Here is a 13,118-nt window from a genome sequence, read left to right as displayed (position 1 = left end):
CCTAGATAATGGAATATTATTTAGCCTTATAAAGAAGTGAGCTGTCATGGCATGTAGAGACATGTAGGAAACTTAAGTGATTATTTCTAAGTGAAAGAAACAGTTTTAAAAAGGACTACACACAGTGTGACTCCAACTATATGACCTGTCGGAAAAGGTAAAATTATGGAGACACAAAATGGTAAGTGGTTGCCAGGGGATAGAGGAAGAGAAGGGTGATTGGACAAACTCAGAGAATTTTCAGGGCAGAGAAACTATTTTGTACACTAGTTACAACCCACAGAATGTACACCATCAAGAATGGACTGTAACATTAACTATGAACTTTAGGTGATATTGTATCATTGTAGGCTTATCAACTGTCCCACTGGGGTGTAGGATGGATGTTGAGCTTGGGCAAGATTGTACTGTGTGAAGAATAGGGGTATATGGGAACTCTCTGTCTTTGCCATTCAATCTTGTTGTGAACCTAAAAATTGCTCTAATAAAAAATAATTTATTTTAAAAATATGACATAAGTGTTTATACAGAATCAAGTAAAACTTTTTTTGCTTATTTTTCCTTTGAGTTATATTTTAGTCTTTACAGTGGTCAAGTTTATAACCAGTGTGGTAAAGTTTTCGTTTTCCCCTTCGGAAGATATATTTAGATAAGATGTGTGTTACATACGTTTACTGGAGAAGGCAATGGCAAGCCACTCCAGTACTATTGCCTGGAGAATCCCATGGATGGAGGAGCCTGGTAGGCTGCAGTCCATGGGGTCGCTAAGGGTCGGACACGACTGAGCGACTTCACTTTCTACTTTCACACATTGGAGAAGGAAATGGCAACCCACTCCAGTGTTCTTGCCTGGAGAATCCCAGGGACGGGGGAGCCTGGTGGGCTTCCGTTTATGGGGTCACACAGAGTCGGACACGACTGAAGTGACTTAGCAGCAGCAGCAGCAGCAACATACGTTTACATAGGAGAATTCTCATCTCCAGTTCACTCATTATCTCTCTTTCAACAGAGGCCATTACTGAGAGACTTTAGAAACTACCCAAATTCCTGATACTAAGTATGGACTAGATGTCCGTATTTTCAGTTTGAAAGTATTGCTACTGTTCATCGTCTTCAAATTGTAAATCTGGTATTCTCCATGGCAACTGGGCTTGGGAGGGAGGAAGTGGAAGGATGAAGGGAAGGAATGAAGGGAGAATATATAAAGCCATTCTGGATCCTCGTGCTTTCTCTCAAAGGCCAGCAACAAGCGCATGCTCTGGAGTATAACACCAAGTCCTCCTTAACTACAGAGCCCACCCAGTCTGCTGCTTCTGCTTTCAAGCTTTGCTTAATAAATTGCAGTTAAATATTGATAACCAAAGTAAAGACGCAAAACAAAAACTTGTTGGTTGACAGAAAGAACATGGACAGCTAAATTACAAATTAATGCTCAAGATGAGAACAATTTAGATCTTATCTCAATTAGGGCCCTTAGGTGTCCTCATTTTCTTAATAGCCCTTTACAGTTAAGCAAGAGAGTTACCCTTACTGGAGGAAGTAGAAGTTGCTTCATTTTTACAAATGGCCAGGCAAGTCTCAGTATCTCTGTGTCAGGTTACAGACAGGAAGTCTAGGTTTACTTTCCTTTTTCTGGAGAGACTCTCACTGGTTTCAGTTCTTTGATTCATGTAAGTCTCACAATCTGGAAAACAAAAGGAGGTGTTACACAGATGGCTGGCTTTTAGCTTGCTCACTTGAAATTAGCACAGGTATAAGCTACTCTGATTTTTCTTAGGGTTTTAAGGATTTGGAACATTTTAGGGGGTCACCTATAGGTCCTGTTAACACTTACAATGTTTGGTTCTCAGTGATTTGCCATGAATTTTTACTTATTAAGGCATATGAAAGATTTTTAAAATTAATATAAAATTCTAATAATGAGAAATCAACTGATATTTACAAAGAGGTTGTATTAATTTGTCAAGGCTGCTATAACAAAGTAATGCAAACTGAGTGGCTCAGTCAACAGAAATGTATTGTTTTATAATTCTGGCGTCTAGAAGTCTGAGGTAAGTTGGCATGATCTTTCTGAAGGGTCTGGAGAAGGGTCTATTCCAGGTTTTATGCCTAGTTTTTGGTAGTCCCTTGACCTGTGGCAGCATAACTTCATTCTTGACATGGCATTATCCCTATATATTTGTGTCCACAGTTTCCCCTTGCACAAGGACACCAATCATACTGGATTAGGGGCCTACCTTCCAGTATGATTTCGTCTTAACTAATTACATTTGCAATGACCCAGTTTCCAAATAAGATCACATTCTGAGGAACTGGATGTTAGAAACTCAACATGCACATTTTGGGGAATATAATTCAACACATAACAGAAGTCAAAGACAAGGAAAAGATTTCAAATTGGATCACAAAGAAAAATTCACCTGTAGACTATATAGAGACCTACCTAAAATGAAGGAATCAGAATAGCTGAGAATAAAAGGGTGGACAGAGTAATACTGGCAAATGCAACGGGTCATAACCTCAACATTAAAGAAAGAAAAGCGTAAGTAAGTCAAGGAATGATACTTTATAATGTTTTAACAACATAATTTTCAAAAAGTTAGAACACTAACTAGCAAGGAATCAACAATTATAAAGCAAAATGCATGGAAGACAGAATGAAAAAGAAATAGTTCAGTAGCAGGAAATCTTAGTTCTGTCCCCCATGACAGATTAAGTAGAAACAAAAGAGAATAATAACTAATTACATAATTAGTGAGGTAGATCTGATTGATACATATCAAACTATATACTAGATATAGACAGTATGCTATTTCTATATGAGTTGTGTGGCAATTACAGTTGGCCATATTTTAAGCCAAAGAAAAACATTAATAAATACCAAAATTTAAAATAATGCAGAAAACATTCCGTGATCACAAACCTATAAACCTAGAATCTTAATAATGAATCAAGATAGCAAAACAAACAAAATATCCTAAGACCTGAAAAATAAAAAAAACTTTTTAAAACAACTCTTGAGTCAGAGGAAATCAATATCAAAATTACAGAACAGTCAGAAAATAATGAAAAGTTTTACATCTACAATAAAATCTATTTTAAGAATAGACATGGGATAGATAGATGCTATCAAACTATATACAAAGAAAAGCAAGGGAATGAGAAACAAAGAAGTCAGGATAATGCCTATCTCTGATTGATCTGGGGGAGGAGGCAGAGACACAATAGGAAGGACCACACAGGCTATTTGTAATGTTATCATTTTTCTAATTAAGGACCCACCATTGAAAATAGTCTTGAGAATGGTGGGTTCATAATTATAAAAATGATAACATTTTAAAAGCTAGCAGAATAAACAATTAAGTAAATAAAAGAAGGCTATGCATTGACCAATGATGAGAGTGTGCTATAAAGACAATGATGAATTCACTTAAGTGCTAAAAACATTTAGAAATAACTGCACAACAGAACCTATAGTGTGCAGTTAAGGCACTGCTCAGAGAAAAATTAATAGGCTTGTGAGAGTGCTAAGTGTATGCTAAGTTGCTTCAATTGTGTCTGACTCTTTGTGATCCTATGGACTGTAGCCCACCAAGCTCCTCAGTCCATGGGGATTCTCCAAAATTATATTCCCCAAATGTTCTCCAAGAACATTGGAGTGGGTTTCCATGCCCTCCTCCAGGGGATCTTCCCGACCCAGGGATTGAACCCGCGTCTCTTTTGTCTCCTGCATTGGCAGGCAGATTCTTTACCACTAGCACCACCTGGGAAGCCCATAGCCTTACATATATCAAATAATAAAAAGGCTAAAAATGAAAAAAGTAACATCCAACTCAAGGAGTTAATAAAAAGAACTGAATGATACTGCTGCTGCTAAGTCGCTTCAGTCGTGTCCGACTCTGTGCGACCCCATAGACGACAGCCCACCAGGCTCCGCCGTTCCTGGGATTCCCCAGGCAAGAACACTGGAGTGGGTTGCCATTTCCTTCTCCAATGCATGAAAGTGATGTCTGACTCTTAGCCACCCCATGGACTGCAGTCCACCAGGCTCCTCCGTCCATGGGATTTTCCAGGCAAGAGTACTGGAATGGGGTGCCATTGCCTTCTCCTAGAGATAATAATAAAACTAAAGAAAGTGGGAAGTAGAAGTTAATCAGAATAAAAGCAGAAATTTCTTAACCCAAAACAAACAAAAAAGAGCAGAGTATATTACATCTAAGAGCTAGTCCCTTGTAGGAAAAAAATAATGTGCTTAACTTAAGGCTTCCCTGGTGGCTCAGAAGTTAAAGCGTCTGCCTCCAATGCGGGAGACCCGGGTTCGATCCCTGGGTCGGGAAGATCCCCTGGAGAAGGAAACGGTAACCCACTCCAGTATTCTTGCCTGGAGAATCCCATGGACAGAGAAGCCTTGTAGGCTACAGTCCACGGGGTCGCAAAGAGTCGGACACGACTGAGCGACTGAACCGAACCGAACTTAAGGCAAAACACAAATACATACAATAAGAAAATAAAAAATTGTAAAGGAAGACAATAACTGCATATCAAAAGAAGGGAAGTTGAAACATAGGTATTACCATTCTCAAAATTATGCAAATAAATACGAAATCCTAGTAAATACATACTTTTATAAAAATTAAAATTATTTAAATGTCTCTAGAAAACAATAGGATACGTACACAAACAAATCATCATTAAAAAAATAGCAAAATTTTTAAAGAAGTAATATCGTCCAAACAACTGGAAAACAAGAAAGCATCAGGACCAGTTGAATTCACAGGAAATTCTACTACATCATTAAGGAATGGATTATCCTAATGCTGTTAAATTTTTTTCTGGGAAATAGAAAAAGAAGAAAATCTCTGATATCATCAATATCTGTAAGAAAACTAACGAACAGAAACCTCAGTTAAATAGAGGTGGGAGACCAGAAGGGGGCGCTCTCATGCCCTTTGACCATAGCAGAGTCCAACAGGAAGAAGAAAAACCTCTTATTTCCTGACAAGGACTCAGCCAATGAAAAGCCATGGACTCGATTTACTACAACCCTCCCAGCTTCCTTTTTCTCTGTATTAGCAGGCTCTCTTTCCTTTCCTGTGTAGGAACTGGAACACGGCCCACCATGGTTGCAGACACAAAGTTGCAATTCTCTGCTGATCCTGAATAAACCCTTTTTTTTTTTTGCTGAAGAAATAATTGGCAGTCTATTTGTTTTAGGTCAACATTTTGTTGGCCTGTATAGGGACCAGTGAGTCTTTTCCAGTGAGTCAACTCATTGCATGCTGATTCTGGGAAAGGTTGGGGGCGGGAGGAGAAGGGGACAACAGAGAATGAGATGGCTGGATGACATCACCGACTCGATGGACGTGAGTTTGAGTGAACTCGGGGAATTGGTGATGAACAGGGAGGCCTGGCATGCTGTGATTCATGGGGTTGCAAAGAGTCGGACACGACTGAGCCACTGAACTGAACTGAACTGAACTGATAGGGACCAGAGTAGACCCCTGACAGCTTGGGAGCTGGTGAGTGAACAGGTTATAATCAGTATCCACGACTGAGCCCATTGGGTTCACTGCTTTTCTCACTGACCCTGGAGTTTAAAGGTATGTCTTTCTTCTGGATCCAAACTTATGCCCCCTTTTGCTTTTGAAGCTCTCCAGGTTTCATTCAAGAACTGTTTTAAGGCTTTGTTCTTTCTCAGTAAGGCCTTGTTCTTTCTGTATACAAGTACTTGTTTGGTATTTCAGTCTGATTTTGAGGTCAGATTTTTGCTACTGAAACTAGTTGAGAAGTCTTTGGCCCATTCCTTTGGAAAAGAGATCTATAAACTAAACTCTTACTTTCTTATATTTTCTGGACTAAAGCTGAATTGCAAGCCATAATCCAAGATTTTACCAAGATAACACAGATTTGCTGAGCAATTTCGATATAGTGATTCAAAATTATCAGCCTGGTTTCTCTGACTTACATGAGCTAATTCATGTGCTGGTTGGTGAAGGCCAGGCCCAGCATTGGATGAAAACCGCTAAATAGGAAAATACTGAAAGTTTTCTAGAATTTATAACCAGGAGACTAGCCCACTAACTTATTATATATCAGGCTTAGACAATTGCTAGGTGATTTCATTAAGCAATTCCAAGGGCTTTTCCAAAGCCTGTTGATTGGCACAAAATTCAGGATTGCACACAACAGTCTGAACCTGTTCATTAGTATAACAATTGACTTCAGATTATTTTTAAGGAAAATTCTAGTCTTCCCTTGAGATGTTGATTCTACCCAGGTGGCTTTTAACTTTATGTTTGCTAATGGGCTGAACTGAGACCTTTCCTTTCTAGTAAAAAGGACCAGAATGAAATGAGAAGCCATATCCACTCCAGATTTTGTTAATCTGGCAAACAGCTTTCTCACACACTAGATGAGTCACCTAAAAGAAAGACCACAAAAAATCTTCAACTCCAACAAATGAAGATTCCTAAATGAAACCAAAGCCCTCTCTATTTTCTGCTATTACTGTAAAGAGCTTGGACATTGGAGAAGACATTGTTACAAACCTAAGTGCTTCAGACACTTTCAGCCCTCTAATAGCCTCTCCAATGGACTTCCAATCAGTGACAGGGCTCCGGGAGCTATGGGGATTCTTTCCAATTCTCTTTTTATTGGCTTGAAGAGACGCTTCTCCAGATTGGGAATGAATCTCTTCCAGTCCTGACTGACACTGGAACCACACTCTTCATGCTCAACACCACTGCTGTAAAGTAGGCCCTACTATCTCAAAGTACTAAAATAGTTTAAATCATAACCTTGTTCATATGTCATTTTGCATATAGAAGCATATGTCTGAAGGATAAATTCCTAGAAGCAGAATTGCTAGATTGAAGGATATGTGTGTTTGTAAGTTTAATAAATATTGTAAGACTGCCTCTTTTAGAATTTATAACCCCGGAGATATGAGAGGGCCTGTCTTTCTGAATTTTCACCACACAGCCATCTTCATTCTTGTTTTTCACAATTCTTCTATTCTTACTTTTATTTCTATATGAACTTTAGGATAAATTTTGTCCCCAAAAACATCATGTTGGAATTTTTATTAGAATTGCATTAAACATATAGGCTGACCTAGAGAGAGTAGACATCTTTATATGGTTGAGTCTCTTTACAGATAATTTTCATTTGATAAAGGATTCATTTTCATCCTTAGACGCAACTGGATATTTTCTTCATTAAAAAGCTCACACGTTTCTTAAGTTCATCTCTTGGTGTTTATATTTATTTTTATTGTTGCTATTTTCAATGGGATCTTTCCTTCTATCTCTTCTGAGTGGTTACTGTTATATAGCTTTGATTTTTGTACCCAGTGTGTATCTCACCACCTCAGTGAATTTTTACATTATTTGTAATAGAGTCACTTAAGTTTGGGGGGTATATAACCATATGGTGCACTATCCCAAATGACTCAGTGGTGAAGAATCTGCCTGCCAGTGCAGGGGACACTAGAGACATGGGTTCGATTCCTGGGTCAGGAAGATCCCATGGAGTAGGAAATGGCAACCCACTCCAGTATTCTTGCCTGGAAAATTCCAGAGACAGAGGAAACTTGTGACTCAATAATGATAATTTTATCTCCTTTCCATAGTGTATGTCTCTCTTATGGACTGAATGTGTCTTCCAAAAAATCGTATGTTGAAGGCCTAGCCCTCATTGTGGCTATATTTGGACATAGGCCTTCTAAGGAAATAATTCAGACTAAGTGAAGTCATAAGGGTTGAGAAAGCCCAGATCCAGTAGGATTAGTATATTATCAGAAGAGACACCAGAGAGTTTGTTCTCTTTCTCTCAATACCATATGAGGGTGCAATGAAAAATCAGGCATCTGCAAGCCAGGAAGGGAGGCCTCACCAGAAACTGACCCTACTGTACCTTAATCTTGGACTTCTAGCCTCCAGAACTGTGAGGAAATTAATTTGTTGTTTAAGCCACCCAGTCTATGGTATATTGTTACGGCAGCCCTAGCAAACTATGCAAACTCTATTTTCTTTACTTTGTTAAGTTGATTGCCCAGAACCAGTACAAGTTAAGTAACAGTGATAATTTGGATATCTTTCTCTTATTTCAGATTTGAGGGAGAATGCTTGCCCATTAGTGCTCTTTTGGGCTGAAAAGAATATAATCATATTAAATAAGGAAGCTTGTTTCTATTTTTATTGCATTTTCCCACATAGCTGTGGTATTTATTGAAAATTTGACAAACAACATTGACTTGTCAAGTACCTGATCAGTATAATGGGTTCTTTGATCATTATAAAGTTCAAGAGGAGTCTGTCAGGTAGGGATGTATCCCCAGGTCACAGGGTTCAGTTGCTGGCTAGAAAACCCTATGGATCAATGGTGGTCTCCATGTTCTGGGGTAGGTGTACCAGGGGCACTCCCTTCCTTTCATATACGAGGGCATTCCTAATAATTGGGATGCCAAAGGACAGATGGGTTCATCAAACTCTCCTTCAAGGTCATAAAAGCTATGTAGTCCAATTCTTCCTATAAAATTGGGTTGGGGTTTTTATTATTTAGTAAAAACATACAGAGGTTTGGCTGCAGGAGGAAATGGCAACCCATTCCAATATTCTTGCCTGGAAAACGCTGTGGACAGAGGAACCTGTTGTGCTACAGTCCATAGGGTTGCAAAGAATCAGACATGACTGAGCAACTGAACACACACACACAAACACACACACACAGGTTGACTATAAAAAAAGAAATCTGGAATCTAATTTCAGCAGCTAGCCTGAGAAACCTTGCAGTTGGTACTTAGTTTGGGGTTTGGGGAAACTTAGGAAACCACGAAGTCTACCTGGATCTAGGTGTAGCCTTGTTCCTGTTTCAGATGCCCTAAATATCAGACCTGGATTTGGGAATACTGCAATTTTTCTTTGACGACCTTATGTCCCTTTAGAACTAAAAGCTTTAGCAGGTGTATGCTGTCTTCCTGTAAGGAGGCTTGAGGAGAGCGAAGAAGCAAATCACCCACATGTTGCAACAAAGTAGAACATCTAGTTCATTTCAGTTCAGTTCAGTCGCTCAGTCGTGTCAGACTCTCCGCGACCCCATGAATCACAGCACGCCAGGCCTCCCTGTCCATCACCAACTCCCGGAGTTCACTCAAACTCACGTCCATCGAATCGGTGATGCCATCCAGTCATCTCATTCTCTGTCGTCCCCTTCTCCTCCCACCCCCAATCCCTCCCAGCTTCAGAGTCTTTTCCAGTGAGTCAACTCGTCGCATGAGGTGGCCAAAGTATTGCAGTTTCAGTTTTAGCATCAGTCCCTCCAATGAACACCCAGGATTGATCTCCTTTAGAATGGACTGGTTGGATCTCCTTGCAGTATAAGGGACTCTCAAGAGTCTTCTCCAACACCACAGTTCAAAAGCATCGATTCTTCGGCGATCAGCTTTCTTCACAGTCCAACTCTCACATCCATACATGACCACGGGAAAGACCATTGCCTTGACTAGACGGACCTTGGTTGGCAAAGTAATGTCTCTGCTTTTTAATATACTATCAAGAACATCTAGGGAACTTTATATTATCTAGATCAGCCAGCGCTCAGTTTGTGAGAAATAAGAAGGACTCTCAATACAACAGTGAAGAACTGCTGTCCAAGTGAATTGTTTGTCTTCCCAGGGGAAGGCAAAAAGATATTGGCTAGCTTTATCAACTGGAATGCTAAAGAATGCACTGCATAAATCAATTACAGAAAAGAATTTGCTTCCATTGAGGGTTAAGAACAACAAGGCATTGAGGGATAACAATGTTTATTTCTTGAAGGTCGTGGACAATCTACACTCTCAGTTTTTATTGTTTTTTTTACTGGTAAAATAGTAGTATCACAGGGACTAGTACAAGGGATAATGAGGCCTTGAGCTTTGTAATCCTCTATTACAGGTTTTATGCCTTGAAGTGCTTCTTTACTTGTAGGATATTGGTTAGTTCTGGAAAGTGGTTTTGAGGAATCTATTTGAATCGTGATGGGGAGTGCCCTATGAATTTTACCAGTTTCAGGTAGAGATTTTGCCCATAATATCAGTTGGTGATAGCTCATTCAAAGGGAACAATGGGCAGTGTTCTAGAATCAGCGCCAGTACTGAGAGACAGAGCACATAAAAGATGTAAAAGAAGGTGAAAGTCACTCAGTCCTGTCCAACTCTGCAACCACATGTACTGTAGCCCGCCAGGCTCCTCTGACCACGGAATTCTCCAGGCCAGGATACTGGAGTGGGCTGCCAAGCCCTTCTCCAGGGGATCTTTACAACCTAGGGATCACACCCAGGTGTCCCACATTGCAGGCAGATTCTTCACCATCTGAACCTGGCTGGTTACTTTGATGACTAAATTCAAATTCTAGAATTATTTCCCCCTTTGGAAGAAAAAAATTCCAGCATGACACTTCTTAAGAAGCCTTAGCCTAACAAATGGTTAGGAAAACAGGAAATAAGGAGAAAAGGGTATGCAGGCCCTAAACAAATGTTTCAGAAACAGGAATCTCTTGAGATTCATTAGAGATCCCCAGCAGAATTGTTTCTGGACTGATAGGGAATGATTGCCAAGATATTCAGGTAAGTAAAAATAATAAAATAGAAGAAGTAGGGTGCTTTTGTATAAAGTATGCTATGATTTGTGTAGAAATAAGAAAAATAAAGAATGTATAAACACACATATGTACACACATACATATATATGTTTCAGTTCAGTTCAGTTGCTCAGTCGTGTCCGACTCTTTGCGACCCCATGAATCACAGCACGCCAGGCCTCCCTGTCCATCACCAACTCCCGGAGTTCACTCAAACTCATGTCCATCGAGTTGGTGATGCCATCCAGCCATCTCATTCTCTGTTGTCTCCGTCTCCTCCCGCCCCCAATCCTTCCCAGCATCAGAGTCTTTTCCAGTGAGTCAATTTGTCGCATGAGGTGGCCAAAGTATTGGAGATTCAGCTTTAGCATCAGTCCTTCCAATGAACACCCAGGATTGATCTCCTCCAGAATGGACTGGTTGGATCTCCTTGCAGTCCAAGGGACTCTCAAGAGTCTTCTCCAGCACCACAGTTCAAAAGCATCAATTCTTCAGTGCTCAGCTTTCTTCACAGTCCAACTCTCACATCCATACATGACCACGGGAAAAACCATAGCCTTGACTAGATGGACCTTTGTTGGCAAAGTAATGTCTCTGCTTTTTAATATACTATCTAGGTTGGTCATAACTTTCCTTCCAAGGAGTAAGCGTCTTTTAATTTCATGACTGTAATCAGCATCTGCAATGATTTTGGAGCCCCCAAAAAATAAAGTCTGACACTGTTTACACTGTTTCCCCATCTATTTCCTATGAAGTGATGGGACCAGATGCCATGATCTTAAGTTTTCTGAATGTTGAGCTTTAAGACAACTTTTTCACTCTCCTCTTTCACTTTCATTAAGAGGCTTTTGAGTTTCTCTTCACTTTCTGCCATAAGGGTGGTGTCATCTGCATATCTGAGGTTATTGATATTTCTCCCAGCAATCTTGATTCCAGCTTGTGCTTCTTCCAGCCCAATGTTCCTCATGATGTACTCTGCATAGAAGTTAAATAAGCAGGGTGACAATATACAACCTTGCTGCTGCTGCTGCTAAGTTGCTTCAGTCGTGTCCGACTCTGTGCGACCCCATAGACGGCAGCCGACCAGGCTCCGCCGTCCCTGGGATTCTCCAGGCAAGAACACTGGAGTGGGTTGCCATTTCCTTCTCCAATGTGTGAAAGTGAAAGTGAAGTCGCTCAGTTGTGTCCAACTAGTAGCGACCCCATGGACTGCAGCACACATACAACCTTGACATACTCCTTTTCCTATTTGGAACCAGTCTGTTGTTCCATGTACAGTTCTGACTGTTGCTTCCTGACCTGCATACAGGTTTCTCAAGAGGCAGGTCAGGTGGTCTGGTATTCCCATCTCTTTCAGAATGTTCCACAGTTTATTGTGATCCACACAGTCAAAGGCTTTGGCATAGTCAATGAAGCAGAATAGTTTTTCTTTTTCTAAATATGTATTCCAAATTTCCTTTCAGTCATAAGAGAGATTATTAAACAAACAAACCAAACGTAAAGGGAGTGAGGAACCACAGAAGAACAGATAGATTGTGGAGATGAGACTAGGAGTTAGGAACCTCTCCACAGGCACAGAGAGCCAGAGAAAGCTGGCAAAGCAGGAAGAAGTACAGACAGTTGGTATGTTTTACGGTAAGAATAGTCAGGTGAAACATTCTTGCAACACTTTGCTGTCCAGTGGAAACAGTACACTATCTTGTTCCACTGGCCTTTGAAGTTACGGTGTATGAATAAAAAGTTCATTTTTCCATTGAAAACTACAGGTTTTCTCCTGTGTGAAAGGGATTACTTATTTTTATTTTATATTGTACTATATTTTATTTACAGTGTTATGTTTGTTTCAGGTGTATAGCAAGGTGATACAGTCATATATATATATGAATTAACAAAAGCAGTTCCTGTCTTTTGATGGGGAGCTTGTGGTTTATAATATAAATGTCATTATTTTGAGAGAGGGATAACTTAGGTATGGCATTGGGTTTTTTTTCTTTTTGCAACTTGAGGCAGTTGTAAAATAATGTAGCTTTTTGCAACTGTGTATTCTATAGTATTTTTTTTCATTTGGTGAAATTTTAACTGTTAATGTTTATGGCATTGTGCTTTGTACCATTTATTAAATAAAAATTAAAAAAATTAAAAAAAGAAAGGAATTAACAAAGGTCAGAGAAATTCACCTAGGAACTTAGGATCCCTTTGACATTCAAAATCAGTCTGATTGCTTCATCTTTGCTCTTTGAGAGTTTGGGTTAGCTTATTTAATAATGTCAGGAGGTTATATTTGAAAACAGTGTTTTATTTCACCTTTCAAGCTTCCCTGAACCACAAATAAATATAATTTATGATACTAAACATTTTGCTATTATTTCTAATTTTTCCATTAATACATCAAACTTAGAGGAGACACTCAGAAAAGAGAGTGCAGCAGCAGCTCAGGGAGGAAAAGTTTATGTGTCTGGCTATAGTAGTCTGTCTTGAACAATTCCAACTCATAGTAT

General features: G+C 39.6%; 1 protein-coding gene across 1 annotated transcript in view; it reads right to left on the bottom strand.

The window, feature by feature from the left end:
- Positions 1-1,555: 1,555 nt before the first annotated feature.
- The window catches only part of GTPBP8 (GTP binding protein 8), a 151,811-nt gene continuing 140,248 nt past the window's right edge, over positions 1,556-13,118 (bottom strand). The window contains exon 6 of the mRNA XM_088836984.1: positions 1,556-1,684. Coding sequence (XP_088693110.1) covers positions 1,678-1,684 — 7 coding nt within the window. The 3' untranslated portion in view covers positions 1,556-1,677. The remainder of the gene's footprint in view (positions 1,685-13,118) is intronic.

Source organism: Moschus berezovskii, chromosome 1 (assembly GCF_049115385.1).
Source record: "Moschus berezovskii isolate FMDL1 chromosome 1, NW_MosBer_1.0, whole genome shotgun sequence".
NCBI lineage: Eukaryota > Metazoa > Chordata > Mammalia > Artiodactyla > Moschidae > Moschus > Moschus berezovskii.
The sequence above is the reverse complement of the archived record's forward strand: the minus strand, read 5'-3'. Positions and strand labels throughout refer to the sequence as shown.